This window comes from Psittacula echo (assembly GCF_963264785.1).
Source record: "Psittacula echo genome assembly, chromosome: 14".
NCBI lineage: Eukaryota > Metazoa > Chordata > Aves > Psittaciformes > Psittacidae > Psittacula > Psittacula echo.
In genome coordinates this window covers 6,389,281-6,410,561 of record NC_137750.1, presented here as the reverse complement: position 1 = coordinate 6,410,561, position 21,281 = coordinate 6,389,281, and the positions used below count along the sequence as shown (strand labels likewise).

The following is a 21,281-nucleotide window of genomic DNA, read 5'->3' as shown; positions in this document are numbered from 1 at the left end:
GAGGCTGGGGTTGGATTTTGCCATGAATGTCAGCTTTTAGGACTTTCGTTTAGAGCTGAGTTGCTGGGGATGAGTGGGAGCAGGCAGGGATGTTCCTACTTCTTTGGTTCCATGTGAAGGTGAAACTGAGCTGGAGACTGGACAATGGACTGATACCCTCATCCTCTGGGAAGTCTCCTGGCTGGGAGGGTTGCTGTGCTTTTGTAGCAAGCAGGGGATTCCTTACTGGGTTTTAGAGAGTCTGGTTACTGTACAAGCCTGACATACCTGGCTTGGGACCAAAGCCTTTAATTTCATGAAACTTTCTGTGGTGTCATGGCTGGGAGTTGTGTCGGTAAATCAGTTTAGTGTGGTTTTAATCTCTCCTCTATCCTCACACAGATCTTCTTCAATGTCCAAAGACTTGCACAGGCCTTTATAGACCTTTACTCAGCTGGGAACATGCTCTTCCGCTCCTGGCTTGCCCATGTGTATTGCTCACCCCAAAGAGAATCGTGTGTTCTCATGGACTTCTCTTTGGGACCGATCCCAGTGCTAGAAGCACAAGGAAATACGGCAGCTGTGCTCCCACGCCTCTGCAAGACAATGGAGGGCTTCCTGGAGAGTTGGAAGAGCTTCATGTATGAGAAACGACTGCGGCATTTCTACCTGAACTACTACACTGCAGAGCAGCTGGTGTATTTGTGCATGGAGCTGGGGCAGGGGAAGCTCAGCCACAATGCCCTCATGATGCTTTCGTTCCTAAAACATGACTGCACTGAGATGGATGTCCTTAGAGCCTCCAGGAACAAGGTGCCTCCCAGCTCAAGGAACGCTATTTCTGACTTCCGAGTGATGCTGGATGGGGGGAAGGATCTAACTGCACAGCTGGAGCACCTCTGGGAGTGCTACATGAGCAACATGGGCTCCTTCCTTCCCAACTGCCTGGATATCGACACGCTGGGTGAGTGGCTCAAGAACCTGGCCAGCTGGGAGAGAAAGCAGGTCACACGAGACTTCCCCCAGGATCTCCTGCGTGTTGGTCAGCCCAACCTCATCACATGCCCTCGCTCTGAGGTGCTTACATCTGCTCTGGCTATTTACATGAACAGCCCCAGCCAGCCCCTTCCCACCTTCGACGAAGTTCTCTTGTGCACTCCTCAGACCACTGCTGAGCAAGTGGGGCTCTTCCTCAGGAGGTGCCTCATTCTCTGCAGTGGAGGAGAGAAGATCTACACCATGCTGTACGCAGATGAGCTGAGCTATGACGTGAGCTGCAGAGCAGAGGAGCTGTTCCAGCGCCTACAGCACTACAACAGTACCTATCGCCTCATCATCCTTTGCAACTGCGAGAGGGAGCACAGCTACATCCCTTCAGTCTTCAGCCAGTACAAAGTGCCCTTGATACCCCAGAGGCAGCTGCTTGAAATCCAGCAATACCTTCAGCACCACTACAGAGTCGCTCAGCCCTCGGTCTCAGCTGCTTCTGTGTTCAAGGACAACATGTGTGTTGGGATTGTGTCCTCCAAAAGAGCTGGTGTGGGTAAGATGTCACATGTGAAGCGGGGTCTGTTGGGTGTTGACAACCAGAGTAGTGTTCACCATGTCAGGTTTTGTGTCCAAGTCATAAGCATCTAGTGAAAAAGAGTCATTCAGACCATAGTCTGCTGAGTGAGGTGGAAGCTGTAAGGACAGCTCATCTTGTCCTGAGATAAGCATCTCTAGAGATGGTTCATCTTGTTAATCTGACCCCTGTCTCCTACTACTGACTTACATAATTAACACAAACTAGAGAGCTAATGCTGGGGAAGATTAATCTGACCTCCTGAGGTTAAAATATGCCTGTGGGAAAATGTATGTGAGATGGGGCAAGGACTGTAAAAGTCTGCCTGCTCTTGCTTGGGAAAGACTCTTTGGCTGTCTCTTACTGCAGAAACTAGAGGGCGTTAAGTAGAACTACTCAGCAGGCTGAAAAGCAAACAGGAGAAGGTGCTTCTTCAAACAGTGCTTTGTTAAATTGTGGAACCCAAAGCTTTACACAGGCTTAAAAAGTCATTAGGTATAGTCACTAGAGAGATGTCCATCGGGGTGTGATTAAACACAAAGATGCTTCTCTGACATCAGAGCTCCTGAGCTGCAAATCACTGAGGAAATACTGGGGAAGAGCTGCTGTCAGCTGTGCTCTTGCCCTGTTCCTTTGCTGCTGTTGCTGTGGGAAGTGGGCAGCCCAGGCACTGCTTTGGCTGTCCAACGTTTTGACTTTAGAAACAACCGTGTAATAGAAGAGGTTCAATCCAAATAAAGAGTGAAGCCTTTCTCAGGTAGCCTGAGCAAAACAAGCCGTGTGGGTAATGACAGCCTTCTGTAGCCAAAAGCAGGAACGGCTTTGATTCCAGGCTGTAGCTGCTCTAACTGGATTTAGGCTTTCTTTTTCTGCAGTGTCTTTCGGGAAGGTTCAGAGGTCTGAAGGATAGGGTACTTAAACATTTGACTTTTTTCTGTTATGACCTTAGTACGATGTAGTCAATGTTGAGGGCTGTAATTCTTGTGGTGGTTTTGATGATAACAGGGAAGTCTCTGTATGTGAAGAGGCTACATGAGAGACTGCAAGAAGAGCAGCCTGACTGTACAAAACTTCTGAAAACCATCAGACTCATTGAGCCAGAAGTGGATGAAGACAAAGTGCTAAAATCTCTTCTGCCTTTTCTGAAGAGAAAACATCAGACAAAGCCCATGATATTCCACTTTGATATCACCTCTTCAGTAAGTACATCCCTCCCACACTGACTTATCCTACAAATTCTGGATGAATCCTTGCAGAATTTGTTTCTTTAAAGCTTTCATTTCAGTAAGCTGTTTCACTAGGATGTGTTTTGTAATTCTTGTGTAAGTAACATAAAGAACCATTTACCATCAATGTGGTTCAACCCTGGAACAGGTTGCCCAGAGAAGCTGTAGAGTCTCCAACCGTGGCAATGTTAAAAACCTGACTGGACATGGTCTTGGGCAGCCTGCTCTAGCTGAGCCTGCTTTGAGCAGGGGGCTGGACGAGATGATCTCCAGAGCTCCTTTCCACCCTCAGCTGCGCTACTATTCTGTGAACTCCTGGTTAAATACAAAGGGAATGCCTTTATGTTGTCTTTTTGTGATAGGTGCGAAGTGGGATTCCAGAGTTTCTCTTCAAGCTGTTGGTTTTGCAGTACCTGGCAGATAATAATGGAAACATGTGGCTACGACAGAAGTGCCATTTGTATATCATTGAAATCCTTGAGGTATCACCAGTGCCAAAGAAAGCAGCAAGACATGTATGTATACGGCAGTAGCTGATTTCTTTGAATTTCTCAGTCACTTTGCGCATGTTTGTACACATGAGTCATAGAGATTGATTGTAAATGTAGCACAGGAATCCCCTGTTTGTATTGGGGGTACTGTGCATCTGCACTACAAAGTGATGTCCCTGGTGTCGTACAAAGTGATGTTAAAAGCAGACAGTAAATTCCAGCGGTAAGAACAGAGTGTAGAAGTGTCAGGATAAAATAACAGTTTCTGGAGTTAAGTTTTCCTTTGAGGTAGCACTGAGAAGGGGCAGGAGGTAACAAAGAACTGATGTTACAGGAAGGAGGCTGTAGGAGGGAATAGGGTGAATTGTTGTGATGAAGCAGAAGTGATGTACAGGGGAAAAAGTGTCCCAGTTGCATAGGCTACCTGCTGTTACTCAGATAAGCCTGTGATTTTAGGTAAGAATACTGAGAGGAGCAGATTAAACAGAATGAAGATGCTTAGGGCTGCACCTTCGTGATGACAGATTTTCTTTTCCTCTTTCCCAGAAGTCAGCAAGCCAGAATTATAATTTCCTTGATGTGTTCCCTAAAGTAACATGCAAGTCCCCCAAGGAAGTACTGGAAATGGAGACACTTGGGAACCAGTTTGGGGATGTTTCAGGCCCAGGAATGGATGAGGAGGAGTTTTGCAGTGAAGCTTTCCAGAGACCTTTCCAATATCTGAGAAGATTTGACCAGGGGTGCAACCTGGACACATTCCGTTATACAGCAAACTCTGTGGAAGGGAGCCCAGCAGAATGCCTACAGCAGTTCCTCCTGCACTGTGGGATCACAGATCCCTCCTGGTCAGAACTCCGAAACTTCACCTGGTTTCTCAACACCCAGTTGAGGGATTGTGAAGCTTCTGACTTTTGCAACCCTGATTTTGTGCAGGACACTTTGCAAGGCTTCAAAAACTTTGTTGTTAGCTTCATGATTTTAATGGCAAGGGATTTTGCAACCCCCTCCCTGAACATTTCTGATCAGAGCCCAGGAAAGCAATCCTCCAACCTGGAGAACGTTGCCGAAGAAGATCTTCTTCCTTTCCGCATTCGGAAAAAGTGGGAGTCTGAGCCTCATCCGTACTTGTTCTTCAATGCAGATCATGTGTCAATGACATTCATTGGGTTCTACTTTCAGCCTCATGGCAGACATGGTATTGATGCCATTAATCCTTTGAATGGCAACATTATCAAGAGAAATGTCATGACTTTACAGCTGTACAATGGCTTGTTACTCCAGAGAGTTCCCTTCAATGTTCCGTTTGATCAGTTGCCCCGTCATGAGAAGCTGGAGAGGCTTTGCATGGTTTTGGGAATCCCCTGGGTAATAGACCCTGATAAGACGTACGAACTCACAACAGACAACGTGCTGAAGATCTTGGCTATTGAGATGCGATTCAGATGCAACATCCCAGTGGTGATCATGGGAGAAACGGGCTGTGGGAAAACCAGGCTCATCAAGTTCCTGTGCAAGTTACGCAGGAGCTACGTGGAGGTGGAGAACATGAAGCTTGTAAAGGTTCATGGGGGTACTACTGCAGAGATGATTTATGCCAGGATCAGAGAGGCAGAAGCCCTTGCTAAAACCAACAAGGAGCAGCATGGGTTGGACACAGTCCTCTTTTTTGATGAAGCCAACACAACAGAGGCTATAAGCAGCATCAAGGAAGTCCTGTGTGACCGCACAGTGCAGGGGAAGCCTTTGGTCTCTGGCTCTGGCCTGCAGATCATAGCAGCCTGCAACCCTTATCGGCAGCACACACCAGAGATGATTCAGCGCCTGGAATTAGCTGGATTGGGCTACCGTGTCAAAGCAGAAGAGACTAGGGATAAGCTCGGCTCTATTCCGCTGAGACAGCTTGTGTACCGGGTCCATGCACTCCCACCCAGCATGATCCCATTGGTGTGGGATTTTGGGCAGCTGAACAACTTAACTGAAAAAATATATATACAGCAGATTGTCCAGAAAGTAACTGAACACGTCCCCATGGAGCAGAGTGAGGCAGAGCTCATTACAGAGGTGCTCTTCACTTCCCAGCAATACATGAGGCAGAGGGATGACGAGTGCAGCTTCGTCAGCCTGCGGGATGTGGAACGCTGCATGGAAGTGTTCAGGTGGTTTTACAAGCGCAGTAAACTCCTGCTGAGGGAGCTGGAGAAGTACCTTGCTGAGAAGAGGTCCCCAAAGAGCACTGGTGAGAGAAACAACATTATCTGGTCCTTAGTGCTGGCAGTTGGGGTCTGCTATCATGCATCCTTGGAAAAGAAGGAGGCGTATAGGAGTGCTATCAGCCGGGTCCTTCCAAAGCCTTATGATACCCAGAAAAAGATTTTGGAAGAAATCTCTCTGATGCAGGACTTATTCCTGAGTAGTGTGCACCTCCGAGATACCATAGCAAGAAACTTGGCCTTGAAGGAAAATGTCTTCATGATGGTCATCTGCATTGAGCTGAAAATCCCTCTTTTTCTTGTTGGGAAGCCCGGGAGCTCCAAGTCCCTTGCGAAAACCATTGTGGCCGATGCTATGCAGGGCCAGGCAGCCTATTCAGATTTGTTCAAGGACCTGAAGCAGATCCATCTGGTGTCTTTCCAGTGCAGCCCTCTTTCTACCCCGGAGGGAATCATAGGCACTTTCAAGCACTGTGCTCGATTCCAAGAAGGGAAGAACTTGGAGGAGTATGTCTCAGTGGTGGTTTTGGATGAGATTGGGCTGGCCGAAGACTCTCCCAAAATGCCCCTGAAGACTTTGCATCCACTTTTGGAAGATGGCTGCATAGATGATGTCCCTCTTCCCCACAAGAAGGTCGGTTTCATTGGGATTTCCAACTGGGCTTTGGATCCTGCTAAAATGAATCGAGGCATCTTTGTCTCACGTGGTGACCCCAGCAGAGAAGAGCTCATAGAGAGTGCCAAGGGGATTTGTTGCTCAGCACGAGGGGCTCTGCAGAAGGTCGAGCAGTACTTCTGCCACTTCGCAGATGCATATGAAAATATTTGCAAGGCCCAAGACAGGGAATTCTTTGGTCTGCGTGACTACTACAGCCTCATAAAGATGTTCTTTGCCTTAGCTAAAAGCTCCAAAAGTGAGCCAACACTTCAGGACATAGCCACAGTTGTTCTTCGGAACTTCGGTGGCAAAGATGATATCAATGCCTTGGAAATATTCACTTCACAGTTACCAGAAAAAGGGGAAATACATACTCATGATATCAGCAGAATTAAGCTGGTACGGCAGAACATTTACAGCAGTGGTGAGGATGGTGACTGCAGGTACCTGCTTATTTTGACTGAGAACTACGCAGCACTGCAGATCCTCCAGCAAGCTTTCTTTACTGCCCGACAACAGCCAGAAATCATCTTTGGCTCCAGTTTCCCGAAGGACCAGGAGTATACCCAGATATGCAGGAACATCAACCGGGTGAAGGTCTGCATGGAAACTGGCCAAATGGTTGTGCTGCTCAACTTGCAAAACCTCTATGAAAGCCTCTACGATGCCCTCAATCAGTACTATGTGTACCTGGCTGGCCAGAAGTACGTTGATCTGGGGCTGGGCACCCACCGGGTGAAGTGCCGAGTGCACCCCAAGTTCCGGCTCATAGTCATTGAGGAGAAGGATGTGGTCTATGAGCACTTTCCCATCCCACTGATCAACAGGCTGGAAAAGCACTACCTGGATCTCAGTACTGTCCTGGACAAGGGACAAAGAGAAACTGTAAAAGAGCTGAAGAAGTGGGTGCACGAGTTCACTGCAGCCAATACTGAAGAGCACTTCATAAGCAAGCAGCAATACAGCCCCTCTGATGTGTTTGTGGGCTACCACTCCAATACCTGTGCCTCAGTGGTGCTGCAGATGACGGAGAGGCTGAAACCAGCGTGTCCTCCTGGTGAGCTCGTGTCCTGTGTGAAGAGAGAAGCCCAGCTGGCACTGCTGAACTGCGCCACCCCGGACTCCGTCATCCGCCTCTGCAGCTCCATGCGCTTCTTCATGGCAGATTCCCTGGCCAACATCTACTTCAAGCAGCAGCAGCACACGTCCTTTGCAGACTTCCTCCGAGCTCACGTCCACGCTGGGGCTGGGAACCAGACGGTCTTTACAGAGGTGAGTGTCCTGCAGAGACCTCTCAAAACCCTCCTCTCGAGGAGCACCTGGGTTCCTCTAATAGCCTGTGTTGACCCTTTGCCTACTGACAGGGCAAATAAATGGGGTTTTTTGGGTGCAGTCCAGCTCTTCAGCATCTTGGAGCAGGGATGAGTCACTCTACTGCCTTCCTGCTGCGTTCAGAGCAGAGAACAAACCTGCATCTTGCACTTCCAGGTCACCACCTTCTCAAGGCTTCTCACCAGTGCTGATGCTGCTTGTCTGGAGAGAGAAGTGCGGGGTAAAGCACAAAGACCCCAAATCCTGTTCCTGCAGCAGTTTGACACAGAGTACTCCTTTCTGAAGGGCATCCGGTGAGTCTGGTTTTGCATTATCCTGCTCTAAATAGGCTGTCAACTGGGTGCAGGATGGGTAGAACATTTGGAGTAACACATATGGCAGAGAGGGGCAAGAGGCTGTGCTGGATTGAACAGAGAACTGGCTGAGGCAAACTGGGTGTTGGCTCTGTCATTTTGAAGTTACACCATCGCCATAGCATGGGTGTTGTAACCTCTCCTCCTGCCTTCAGCACCCACAGCTAATGTGGAGTGACTTCTGCAGGAACTGTTTGGGTTTATGGTCACTTACTTCTAAATCCCCTTTCACTCTTCAGAGATTTCCTTGATGCTGCGCCAGGAAATAAAGTCCTTATTATTCAGACAGACTTTGAAGATGGCTCTCAAAATGCCCAGCTCATTGCTTCAGCCAGGTAAGTCAAGTATGAGGTGGTTCCCAGGCAGCTCTTGTGCTTGGTGGCTCCTCAGCACCATTCCATTTTTAGTGCTGTTTGGGGATTTCAGGATCAGGAATGTGTAATCCTTCTGTTTGCTCTGTAGTGAGATGAATCTAGAAGCACAAGTTGTGTTTCAAAGAATAACTCGTAACCCAAGTCAAAATAATCTAAACTGGGTCCAATTACCAGATAATGTCCTCTGAAGCAGCCCTGTGGCTCTGAACTTTTCTGCCTTTGACCTGTCAACAGCATTTCCTCTTTGTTGTAGGTACACTCTTGTTAATGAAGTCAACAGGGTGGATCTGGGAGAAGTCTCTGTCTTTGTCTACTTTATTGTGAAGCTTTCCCGAGTGGAAGGAGGAACGTCCTACGTGGGATTCCATGGAGGTGGGCCTGGTCATCTGTCACTCCTCACTCTTCAGCTGGCTTCAGGCTAACATAGCACAGCAACATCTCTTGCTCACCTTCCTTTTTAATGCTTAACATCAGGAACCAGTGTGTCTTGTGGGTTATCAGAGCTGCTTCCCTTACCCTCTGCCCTGAGGGAATCAGTACCTTGGAGGCCTGGTCTCCTTTGAGAGCACTTTGCCTTGCCCGGTGGCAGATGAGTCTTCTTCCTACTTAGCTGGAGAGCAGCAAGAGAACATGATGTGAACTGCATTGGCATTTTGTCCCCCAGGAGGCTCCTGAGTGTGTGCTTACATGTCCTGCTTTCAGGAGCAAGGTTGCTGCTCTGTGCGGTGGGTTCTGAGCCTCAAAGCCCCAGCAGCATGCACACTGTCGGTCAGGGCAGTGGACATTAGCATGTTCAAAGTGTATTGCTGCTTTCCCTTTCTGCGGCAAGAACTGAGAGTAAATGACCTCTGAATGTGAGCTGCTAGCCTACAGGTACTGGGAGGTAATTCTTGGGAAGCTCTACAAGAGCCTGCTGCAGGCATGAAATGATTCTTCTCTTCCCTGTCTTCAGGACTGTGGCAGTCGGTGCATATCGACGATCTCCGCCGATCCAAGGACATGATCTCTGATATGACAGCCCTGCAGAACCTCACCATCAGCCAGATGTTCTGTGAGGTTTCTAGTAAAACCAGAGGTGAGCTGCAGGCTGCCTGTGCCAGCCATGGTGGCCATGTGCCAGCAGGGAGAGGGGGAGATGCGGTCCCAGAGTCGGTGCTAGTGGAACTTAGGCTTGGTACAAGACACCAAACTGCCCCACAGGATCCTAGTAGAGCTCAGAGTGTTAGCTCAGTGTCACGTTGCCTCCAGCTCTTGCTGCATGAGGCTTGGCAGCCCAGCAGTTGCAGCTGTGCTTGGAGGGGGGGTCTCAGCTGCTCCTGTGGGTGATAATGGATCTCTGCAGATGTTCTGCTGCTCTATGCTGCTAAATAAACCCTTACCTGGCTGGTGCAGGAGTGTGCTGCTGCTTTCTAATCAAACCTCTACATCTTAGTTGCAGCTCTGTATGTGAATGGAGAACAGGAGGAAAAAGAGGTGGAGGTTGAAACACCAGTGCCAGAAGCAGAGCACTATGAGGTCAGTTCAGAACACATTTGTTTGCTCTCTGCTCTTTGTCATCCATAGGTGCAACACACCTTTTGCATCCCCATTCACTTGAAATCCATCAGGAATATTATTTGTATCGTGAATGTTAATGGTCAGCCACAAATTCCTCCCCTCACTTCCCTATCAGCATCACTGAAGTAATGAACCATTGCAAGGACCCTCATATTCCTCAGTCATTTCACACTTTTAATATTAAACATCAGTTTTAAAAGCTTCTGTTGTCCTTGTACAGCCTGAAGCTGAGAACTCTGGTTTTAAGCTGCCACTCCAGCTGTGCATGCTTTGAGGTGTCATTTGGAGCTGTCTGGGGGATGCTCAGTACAAGTGGGGCTTTTGCCCCTCTAGTGCCTGAGCATCTCCCAAGGAGCAAATATCTTCCCATATTACATCATTTCCACTTTTTTCCCCTAAACTGCTGTATTTTCCCCCATAGCAATCTTGACACAAGTGCTGTGTTGCATTGGCCAGTTTGGAAAGCCACAGAAGTTGCATCATGTACTTGATAGCAAAAGAAGAACTAAAATTTGCAGCCTGAGATGAGTGGAAAAGTGGGAGAAGGGATGCCAGGGGGACAGGCCCTTTCTATGGGAGCACTTTGATCATTTTAAGAGGGCTGGGGGTAAACTTGGAGTAATGAACTTGATTTCACACTGTTCCTGGGAAGGGGAAAATCCTGGACACCACTGTACTCCTGAGGACCTGTGTACAAAGTGCTGTGGGGATGCTGCGGGACCAAAATGAAGATCTTAGTCGAAGCAGAAAGCGAATTGAGATCCTCCTTGGCCTTCTGTCCAAAGAGGATCACTTGAAAGGTATGTGCTCCCTGGCTGCTGCAGGAAGTGTTCCATCCAGGGACCACCAAAACATGCCAGTTAATTCTCTGGGGACCCAAAGGTTGGTGGTCCTTGCTGTAGCATAGACAAGGTGGATCTCCCAGGCAATCTCCGAAGCGTGTGTGTGTCTGCTGTCCCTCCTTTGGCTGTAGGGCTTCTGGAGCTCTACTTAACTATAGGTTGTGGTGTTTTCTCTGGCTGTGCCAGCTCTGGTGACTGGTTTCTTTTCCTGGTTGGCTAATTATTGAACCAAGTGTAAAATGCTGTGCTTGGTGTGGTCCTTGGGTTTGGGAGGACCCGGTAGAAGAGAAAAATGCAAGTTCCCTGTTGTTTTCCAGCCTCTTTCCTGAAGATAACCAAGGCTCGTCTCACCAGCCTTTTGAAGAAGCAAGAAGAAAATTCCCTTGACCCCAAAAACTGGGTGCTTCGAGAGGCTTCCAACCTCCGTGCTCTTCAGGAGGCAGGCACCTTCAGGTGAGGACAGCAGCAATGTCTTGTAACCTGGAGGCTTCCAAGAGCAATCTGCAAAAGGCAACTCTGCAGCAGAGACAGCAGTTTTGAGTAACCTGGATATGTGCAGTGCCAGGCTCCAGTCTGTGCTGAAAACTCCTGAAGGCAGTTCTGTCCCCTCCTGGCTCCCGAGGGGAGGGTGACTTGCATTTGAATGGGCTGTGCTGGGACAGGAATGCACAAGTGCTTTGAGTGGAACAGTAGGATTAGGCGTAGCCACCAGTGGGAGAAGCTCAGGGTATTTTGGTGGTGGTATTTTTATCCCTTAAAGGCAGGATTAGGACTTCATCACATGGAAATGCCAGCAGGTTTTCAGAATAACCACCTCCGGATTTCCTGATATCATTGCTCACCTTCCCTCTGGGTTTCTTGGTCTCTTTCTGCTCCCAAAGGCACACCTTGTGGAAGCGAGTCCAGAACGTGATCACTCCCATCCTGGCTCTCCTGATTGCTGTCATAGACAGGAATGGCAATCTGGAGCTGCTGGTCAGGCCGGCTGCTGAGTGGGTGACAAAGCTGTGGATGTTCATCTTCAGTGATACCAGACTCCTGACCATCCCTTTCGGTGTGGGCAAGAGCAGGTGAGCCCCTGGAGAGAGCAGCAGGAGGCCTGGGTGGCAGCACCGACACCAGCAGTGGTGTTAAATCCACTGCTGGTGCTCCCTTGTGCTGTGCTGAAGGGCAGGCAGTTCTTGGTGCCTTCAGAAGTCTCTTCTTTCTGCCGTGTCCCCAGTACTGGACTTTGCTCTCTGGCTTGTGACATGCTCACACTTCTTACCCAGCCCCTGCAGTGCCCATGTCCTGCCACTACAGCCCTTTGGCCAGGGAATGCCTACTAAGTCCTAATGCGACAAAGTTGACAGGATGAGCTGTATTAATGAGTCCTTCAGTTCTTTCCCCTTCCTTTGTCCCCTTTCAGGGCTAATTTCTTGCTTTCTGCAGCTTCCTGCCTCTGCTGTCTGAATGTGTTTTCCAGGCAAAAGCCCAGAGCATTAATGACCTTTTAATTTCCTAGCTCTCAGCCAGAGATAATTCTGGTGCAGAACAACATGGTGGTGTCTGCTGATGCTGGGAATAAGATGCCCTTCAGCTGGAGGATAAAGGAGTACTTGGATGAGATGTGGTTGGAAGCTCAATACATCCAAAACACTGAAGGTGAGATCCTGGCTTGAGCTCATGCCACAGAGCATCTCCATCCACCTGCTCTGTAACCTCTGGTTTGTCACTACCATGCTTCTACCTTTCTGTGACCCTGGAGTCACCTTCAATACCTCTGGGCTCATACGAGCCAGCAGAGCTTTGTGCAATGAGTTTTTCTTTGTGCTTCTCACTGTTGGCCTTTCTCACATCTATTGTGGGCCTTTGTGGAAATGCCAAGAGTTAATGACAAGGTGAGATTCCATAAACACAACACTGGTGCCTGCGCTGGGGAGGCTTGGCCTCAAATCCCTGTTAGTGCTGTGAATGAAGGGAATGCTGCATGCATCAGTGATTAATGAGGTGTCAGGCTCTTCAGACAGAAGCTGTGTCAAACCCAGCCTCCTCCTAACATTCAGCTTTTCTCTGCATTCCCATTTTCCAGACCACCCTGAGAAGTTTGTGGATATCTTCCAGAAAACTGCACTGGGAAAATTTCTCTCTGCTCTGCCTGAGGAAGATAGGGAGATGCTCTTCCAGTGCTATACCACTGACTTCATTGCCTTCACCACTGGTGTGTCCTCTGCAAAGGAGCTGCAGGTCAGTGTGTGAATGGCTGCTGAAATTGCTGAGACCTTACTCCGACAAGCATTCCATGGCAGCACCTGTAACAACTGACATGTTTCAGGCTGTGTGAAGTACTGAGTCTTGTCTTTCAGAGCACTTTGCCAGGATTTCCAGTACAAAAGCAATGCCACAGGTTCTCTTTTAATTTTAACTTTGCTGTAAACTTGCAGTGCCTGCGAATTGCCGCCTTATCCTGTGTAGAAGAACTGAAGGCAGCATCTCCCATGAGAGAGGAGACAGTGCTGTCCTTGCCTTGGGTCCACCTGGGATACAATCAGTTCAAGAGCCGCCTGCAGAACCTAGCCAGGATCCTGGCTGTACACCCCCGTGTGGTTGCCTATCTTGGTATCGAGGAAGGAGAGGAAGGACATGGAAGACCACATTCAGAGATGGTAGAGTCACTATGAAGCATTTCGTGATGCTCAGCACTAGCAGGGACCTCTATCCACTGAATTTTAGCTCGTGTTCAGTCTCCTTTTGGTTTCAGCAATAGTAAAGTGGGGAGCACAAGCTCAGTCAGGATCCTTAGTATCAGGAGTAATCTGCTATGTTGTCACTGTTAGTAGCAGATTTTGAAATAGTTTGCCGTTACAATAATCAAGTAGAAGGTTATTCAGTAGAACACCTGCTGTAGCAAGCCAGATTGAGAGCCCAAGGTTCGTAAGTAATTCTGGAATGCAGCTGTTGTGTTAGACTTACACCCTGTGTGTGTGTCTAGGTTTTGGATGTGTTCGCTGCGATGGTATGTGCTGAAGAGCTGCAGAGTCAAGTGCAGACAGACCCCCCTGAGATTTGGCTGCAGAAAGTGAAGAATCTTCGTATGCCCATTGAGTTTCTATGTAAAGAGGTTTTACAGAGGAGTGGGAGCCAGTGCCATGAGCTGCTGAAAACACTTGAGTATGTACCACACATCTGCCCACAATCTTGATCTTTTGCCTTGCTGTTAGTACAGGCTGAAAGCTGCTCTGGTGCTGATTTTCTCACACAAAGATTTTGCAAACCTTTCCAGGCTCCTGCTAGGCCCAGTTACAGAGCAGGCATCAAGAACCAGATCTTTTTTTCCTCATCTCATGTAGATTCTCCCTCTAAATGTGGCAGCATCATCCAGTGTGTTCCTGCTGGGTTCAAGGGTTAGTTAAAGCTCTCCTTAGGTTCCTGGTAACCAGCAATGTCTCCCCACTTCATCCTCTCTGCATTAAGACTCAGAGAGATGGAGCCTCGTCTCTTAGAAGACAAGGCCCGAGAGCTCTCCCAGTTTCTCATAGACCTTGTTTAGTTTAACCAAAATTCAGAAAATTTAGTTAATTATGAATATTTTTAAGTACTTCCTTGATGTAGAAGTTAGAGCTGCGGGAAGGTCCTTGCAGTGGTCCTAGTTCTGCTGCAGTGCTGACTACAGGACCAGCTGCTGTGCCACCAGCTCACTGTGTTGGGTGCTGTTATGTGTTTTGTCCTTGACAGGAAGCCAGGGCTGATAACCAAAGGGCAAAGCAAGAGGCTGAAGAAGAATTGCACAAGTGCTGTAGTGGTGAGCGTGAAAAGCAGGGAGATCATTAGAGTGGCCTCACACTGCACTTCCATTCATGCTCATGGCTTATAATTGTGCTTTCTGATCTCACACTTTCCTTCCCACAGAGTCTGCTGGAACCGGGTTTTCTCCATGTCTCTCTTTGTGGAACACGTGTTGCTTGGCATCAACACTCTGATACCAGAATTTGAGGATTTAGTGAAAAAGTACACTTTGCTTCTTGCCGAGGTAAGCAAAGCTGGGATTTCACCTCTTCCCTGCTTGCTTCTGCTGATCATGTGAATAGTTGTCTCTGATCTTTGAGCTGACTCATTCAGCTTTGTCCTTTTCCTCTGCAGTGTTTTCAGCACGATTCAGACATGAAAACCCATCCAACTTTTGTGGCAGTGATGAGAGTGCTGTGCCAGTGTAAGGAAGAAGTCAGCGATGGGCTTTACAGGTAATGACATTGAGACAAGTCAAGCGGCCAGTAGGAATATAGCCAGTGTTGCAGCATATTTCTAGGTGTAAAGCAGTGCTGCATACAATGGAATGAAAGCCAAGTGAAGAGTAATAACTTCCTTTTCATTTTGCACCCTGAGGCTAAGCAGTTAACCAGCTGGTCTTACATTACCTCCTTGTGGTTTAGTTGCAGATGAACATCTTGTTAAAGGCTTTTACTAAGACACCATTGAAGCATTGTGTTCATTGCTGTTTCTGGATTACAGTTGCGGTCTGAAGTCCTGCCTGATCTGCATTGGAGAGCTGAAAGATCCCGTCTGCCTGCCGTGCAACCACGTGTTCTGCCAGAAGTGCATCAGGATGTGGCTGGTACCAGCACAGATGCATTGTCCATACTGCAGAGCTGCCATGGAGGATGTCGATTTAAGCGTCTCCAAGGAGCTCAGGTACTTCCTCTCCAAGGTGGAAACATTGCAGTGGGGCTGGTGGTGTGAGCAAATTCTCATTTGCTACCCTGAAGCTGTCAGCATGAGCAGAATGGGTGGAGGGAGCCCTGCTCTGTGTTCTGTTTACTGTGTCAAAAGACAGCCTTTGCAGACAGTACTGCTGAAGTCTTGCACAAATCCAGCCTTTTGGAAAGCTGGAAAAGCATCTCACCTTGGTGATTTTTGCCTGTCTGCTCTGCTTTATCCATTATGTAAGTGGTTCTGTATTTGAGCATTGTCCTAATGCTTTTTCCCCTTCCCCTAGGGAAGCCGTAGCAAAAAATGCCCAGTTCCGGCAGAGATGCAATAATTTCTTCATTGATGTGGTCACTACCATGTGCTTCAAGGACAATGAACCCCCTGAGGCAGAGGTGATCCAAGAGCTCCTCAATCTGCTTTTTGTTCACAGAAAGGTTCTGGAAGGTTCAGGTGAGCTCCCCCCTTCCTGCTGCTCAGCCTCATGGAGCTCATTCTCTTGCTGCTTCCTCTCACCTGCCAAATGTGTCCTTTTCTATCTCCTCAGATCACCCTACTGTCCACACAAAACTTCTGTCCCCATTTAATGAAGAAGTGGATGAAACTCCCATCATCCGCTCAGTGATGCTAAAGCTCCTCTTGAAGTACAGGTGAGCATAGTCAGACAGCTGACGGCTGTTACATTACGGAGTGGCTCAGCTTTGTTCTTCATGGGCTCATCAAACCCATCTCACTGTTCCCCTCACTGCCATACTGTTCACTGAATTTGAATCATTACAGGTGAAATTCATCCTGTGCCTTTTATTAATCATGCAGCTTGGCTGGCTTGCATGTAGCTTGTGTTGAAGTATCTGACCAGTCTGTGCCAAGGTGTACCTAAACTTATACTGAATGTGGATGACTTGGGTGACGTAGAGGTAGCTGACTAACTGATGTGCTCTAGATCAGCAAAGCAATACTCGTCCACAGACATTTAATCAAGAATGATCTTTTGTATGCTCACACAGACCTCTCCATTCACACTAGCTCTTCCAGCCTCCCTTTGCAGTCAGTGCACAGGAAGTGATTTCTCAAGTGTGATTATCTCCTGATTCAGATGCTTAAAATAGATCAGATGAGTTATGCCCTAGAAATGCTAATTTAGTCTTGTTGAGGATAAAAGCCTAGCTCAGACTGTGAAGCAAGATGACGTCTGGCAAAACATGGCACAACTGCATTTCCAGCTTCCAGGTGGATCCAGAGTGACCCTCACGTGTCATGTGGACACAACCAGTAGTTTGATCATGCTTTAGAACACAAGTAGTAGTTGTCAGTATTGCAGTTGTGGTAAGGGAGTGTTTCTCTTTCCTGTAGTTTCAATGAAGTGAAAAGTGATGTGCAGCACTACCTGTCCCGGGTAGAGCGCGATGAGCTCCTAGAGAAAAATGATAAAAAAGAACTCTACTTGCTTTTTGTCAACTGCTTGGAGGTAAGAGCTGGGTGGGGAAGAGCTGGGAGTGAAACTGGTGCGGGGGAAGGAAAAAGGCCAAGAACAGAAATTCTTCCACTGTTTTAGACAGGTTTCTTGTGCACACAACCAGCTGCCCAGGTAGAAAGCCCAAAAGGAAGCTTATATCCCATTACCTGCTCTCCAGTAACTGGCTTGCTTTTCGAGGGAAGGTTTGTGTGCTTGCAGCATTACAGCAATCCTTCTTTCTCTTGGACACCTTGGGCTGGTATTTAAGTGTTAACTGAGGCCTGATAAGAGTCAAACTCCAGCACAGAAGTGCAGTGAGCAGGGGTATTTCTAGTTGCAGTAGTCTGCTACTGGACTACTTGTTCTCACAGACGCTGTTTGTTTGCAGAGCTGTAGATTATGATGCTGTTTGGATTGTTCCTTTTCCTCCCTTGCATAACTTCTAGTACTATGGACAGCTTTAAACAAACTTGACAGCAGGGCAGAGGTTTCATTTCTTGCAGTCTGCATTACAATGGTGACTTTGTAGATAAGATCCAAGTCTGGATTCTTGCTGAGGGTAAGTCAGCTAGAGCTCGGCATCTTGGAATGTGTGATGTGTGTTTCAGCATGCATGTGACCAGGCAGCATGTTCATAACTCCTGCTCATCTACATGCTTAGGAAATGCGGGAAAGCTTGGGTGCATTGCTGACAATGGTGTTTGATGTGGCAAAGGTTTAGGGTAAGCACTGGAGAGATCACAGGGAGGAACTAATGGCATTGGGGTGGAGGGTGCTGGGAGAGATCAAAGTTTAATGTGCTTATTGCAGTGTGGATGCATTGGAGACATGAAGTACCAATGCACAGGACATTAGATTTAAGTGGTTCTGCCACTTGTGCAATGTTCTGGCCCATCTTTAGGATGCCATGTGTGAGAAGTCTGAGGGCAGCCTCGGATATGAGCACAGAAACTCTCTGCCTGGAGATGGAGGCTTTCCAGAGAACTACCTCCCAAAGAACAGTCAAGAAACTCCTCAGGAATCATCTGTTGAATATCTGCAGGCAGTAGCCAAGGTTCGCCTGTACCTGAGCAAGGCTGCAGAGCTGCTCTTTGACGTGCATGAGCCCAGAGGTAAGTCTGTTCTGCTATCAAATAGAAATGCTGTATCCAGAGCAAAGTCATCATGGGAGATGGGCTGGATGTGGCCAATGCACCTGTGCTGTGCTAGAACTTGTTTTGGTGTATGGCCAAGGACAAGTGCATCAGTTTTCTCCTCCTTTTCTTTCATTGAAAGTGTCAGGCATTATTGGTTCTCTTTACCATGCATTAGAAGTGCTCTAGAACTTGCAAGGCTGTGCTGGTGACCCCTGGGGTGTAGTTACATAGGAGCTGGGCCTTCGGAAGATTTAGTTTATCCTCCAGATGCTAACAGTGAAATTTTATTTAGAGCCAACCTAACCAAACTTTAATGCATAAATGAGTAAAGCATAACTGGTGCTCAGATACATGACTGTTACAAGGCTTATCGGTTTATATGAATGAGAGCTCTGAGCAGCTAAAAATGATAAGATACTTAAACATAAGTAACAGAAGTTTTGAGCTGATTTGCTGACCCAGTAAAGGAGAACAGCGTGTGGAGAGTCTCGGGTACACAGTTTGTGAAGCATCGAAATGCAGTAAGATAACTAGTTCCAAGGACTTCAGTGTCCAGCCCTTGCATTGAGGATGTCAGGCTAGCAAAATACATCCCAGGAGATTGTTCTTGGTGAGCACCATCACCTTGGCAGCTGAGACAATGGAAAGCCATAATTGAGCAAGATAGAAGAGTTCTGAGAATGAACTACCAGTAAACGGGAGAACTTGCCCTTGAGAGAAGGAAATGGAAGCAGAGGATGTCACCCTCTGTCAAAGACTGAAATCTGGCTGAGGAAACACTCTAGACAAGCATAAGAGGAAGAGAGGGCTCTCAAGTTCTCCTGTGTACTTGGTACCAGTAGGATGGACTTGGTGCTGCAGCTGCTGCTGACAGAAGTTTTACAAGTTCAGGTGTAGTTTTGCCTCTTTTTTTCTCTCTTCCCTTTACAGGGCAAGAGCAGGTAGAGGAGAAGCAGCGTTACCTGGCAAACGTGAGGGCCTTCTGCAGCCTCACCAAGAATGACTGGCATCGTGTTTACCTCATCCGGAAAGTTGCTAGTCAGTATGGGATGGAATTTGCTCAGAAGCTTGCCACAGAGACACAGTATAAGTGGGTGTTCCCAGTGGAAATTCTGCAGCAGGTAAAGGTGTCTCCTTGGAGATGGCTCTGGTCATCTCCTGCTCTTCAGGTTGTGCTGCTTTTGGGGTGTTTCTACTGTTGCATGGCTCCTGGGGGACACATCACAGTGCGAGTGAAGGTGACTTACGCTCACTCTGTTGAATGGAGTTTCTTAGGGCAGCATTTGGGTTGCCACGCCTGCTGCCTCTTTGCAAAGGCTGAAACACCACGGTTCTCAAGAGGAAGAGGAGATTCTGCCTTCTCCAGCGGCTGGTTAATGTCCACAGTGCTTTTGTGGACATTAACGTGGTTAATGTTCCCAGTAATGTCTGTGGGCTTTTCCCCTTGTAGGTGCAGAACAGCCAGTCTAATCACATCGATCGCTACCTGGCATGTGGCAAGAGTTACAGGGTCCTGCGTGATGCTGTGGGGAAAGCCATGATTGAGTGTAAGACTAAGGGGCTTCTAGAGGCAGAGAAGGTAGGACACATGCTCCTCACCACAATCCTTGTGGGATCTGGATGGCCAGTGTTTTACTTCGTGTTCCTATTGGCAGTGTCTCTTCCAGTGGAGATAGCTGGGTTGCTTTTGCTTTACTCTGGTTTATGGTGCAGACACACATTTGCTTTGCTTTCTCACCTGTGTTCTAGCATAGGTAACTGAGGTTATTTCTGTGGGTTATTCCTTGCATTCCTCCCCTTGTGATCTATCACAGAGGGCTGTTTTACAGCGAGCAACACGGACACCTTGTAGCCAACTGATAGGACAGTAGGCAGATAGTAAGAGAAGCTTTATACCCCCTCCCTGCCTGCCCACAGCTGCCTAGCCTTGCCTTGGCATGCAGAACTCAAGCAGGTGATTGATCTCTGTGTGATTGTAACCTTTTTGCAACAGATGTTTTGTGTAAGAAGCTTGCGAACAAAGGACTATGGATATTTCCATACCATCCTTTGCACACTGGTTGCGATTTATGTTTTCACTTTTGATTTGATTTGAAGGAAGGCATGTACAGGTTGCTGCCTGTTAAGACTGCAGTTCTGACTGGATGTTAGGAGAATAAAATACTTGAGAGGTTTCTGATGTAAACCCCTCCTGTCAGATTTCAATCTGAACAGCCGTTTCTGTGCTATTCCATTTGATTTGTGGGGAGAGTTTACCAGAGCATATCCAGTATCTTTAGCTGTGACAGCCATAGCCTGTTCTCTGCCATCTCATGAGTTCTTCTTTCCTAGGCATCCAGCAGCTCCCCAGCCATACAATCTGCCCATCTGCTGCTGGCTATTTTCAGAGAGGTCACTGCCCTGTATGGAGTTAGTGACTCCAGTCTTCATCCCAAACAGCAGGTGAGGTACTGCACTTTGGAGGCTTGTGACAAGCATTGCTTCATTGATAGGGATGAATGAGATTTGAGTAACTGGTAGAAAAGCCTTTTGTTCTTCTGCCCCAAATATGGTTATGTGCTGATCTGAGCAGACTGGAAATGGGCAGCAGCAGGGGCAATGCAGCTGGGAAGCAGCTGATAGTGATCAATATCATGTTCAATGATAGTGAGCAATATCAGGCTGGTTTTAATTCTTTTAAATATGTGCTCTCAGCAAACAGCTGCTATGAGTGACTTCATCCAGAACTCCCAAGTCCTGAATTCTGCAGACGTGCAGGACTTTGCATCTTCTCTTGTGATGAATGCGCTGCCATCTCTCAGAGTGAACCCTCAGAGCTTCAGCCACCACGAGGCCCTGACTGAAATGGCTGTTCACACCGCAGCGGTCCTGCTCTGCGGGAGGAACCCCGTCCTGGGGCCCCTGAGGAATCTGGCATTCCACCCGCACACCATGCAGGTAGAGGTTTAACTCGGATGGCAATTCAGCACCTTGCTAGTTCTTTCATGTATCTGGTGGACCCTCTATAGCCCAGCCTTTGTCAACATCAAAAGCACCAACTTGTTGTTTTAGCTGTGATTTACCAATGTATGATTGTTTCAGTGTTGTTGGGATTACTTAGCACAGCCGCAAGCTCTGGACTGGTACCTTTTCAAGGTACCTCTGCATCCTGAGCAATCAGGCAAATACTTTTGCTGGTATTTGAGTGAGTCTGAAAGCAGCTGGTGGGTCGTACTGGGGGGACCTGTGCACTCTGTAATGGCTCCTTGAGCCCTAGGCTGAGTAGAGCAGCAGATCCCTCCACCTCTACTTCTCCTGGCTACCCGTGGTGTAAGGAAACATGCTGGTACACAACAAGGTACATCAGGCCACCCCGAGATGAATCCAGTTTAGGATGTCTAGAGAAGTGCACTTTCAGATCTGAACAATACTGACAGTTCT

The 21,281-nt window shown here is 47.9% G+C and overlaps 1 protein-coding gene across 1 annotated transcript in view; it reads left to right on the top strand.

The window, feature by feature from the left end:
* The window catches only part of RNF213 (ring finger protein 213), a gene marked incomplete at its 5' end in the record, with an annotated part of 50,013 nt that overhangs the window by 19,595 nt on the left and 9,137 nt on the right, over window positions 1-21,281 (top strand). The window contains 27 exon segments of the mRNA XM_080629638.1: window positions 382-1,522; window positions 2,549-2,742; window positions 3,132-3,284; window positions 3,807-7,400; window positions 7,617-7,753; window positions 8,053-8,148; window positions 8,441-8,559; window positions 9,140-9,262; window positions 9,620-9,702; window positions 10,397-10,544; window positions 10,904-11,039; window positions 11,468-11,656; window positions 12,091-12,230; window positions 12,658-12,812; window positions 13,010-13,231; window positions 13,558-13,736; window positions 14,475-14,595; window positions 14,706-14,806; window positions 15,075-15,254; window positions 15,559-15,722; window positions 15,817-15,919; window positions 16,623-16,737; window positions 17,627-17,837; window positions 18,792-18,982; window positions 19,312-19,440; window positions 20,193-20,303; window positions 20,556-20,798. Coding sequence (XP_080485764.1) covers window positions 382-1,522; window positions 2,549-2,742; window positions 3,132-3,284; window positions 3,807-7,400; window positions 7,617-7,753; window positions 8,053-8,148; window positions 8,441-8,559; window positions 9,140-9,262; window positions 9,620-9,702; window positions 10,397-10,544; window positions 10,904-11,039; window positions 11,468-11,656; window positions 12,091-12,230; window positions 12,658-12,812; window positions 13,010-13,231; window positions 13,558-13,736; window positions 14,475-14,595; window positions 14,706-14,806; window positions 15,075-15,254; window positions 15,559-15,722; window positions 15,817-15,919; window positions 16,623-16,737; window positions 17,627-17,837; window positions 18,792-18,982; window positions 19,312-19,440; window positions 20,193-20,303; window positions 20,556-20,798 — 8,478 coding nt within the window.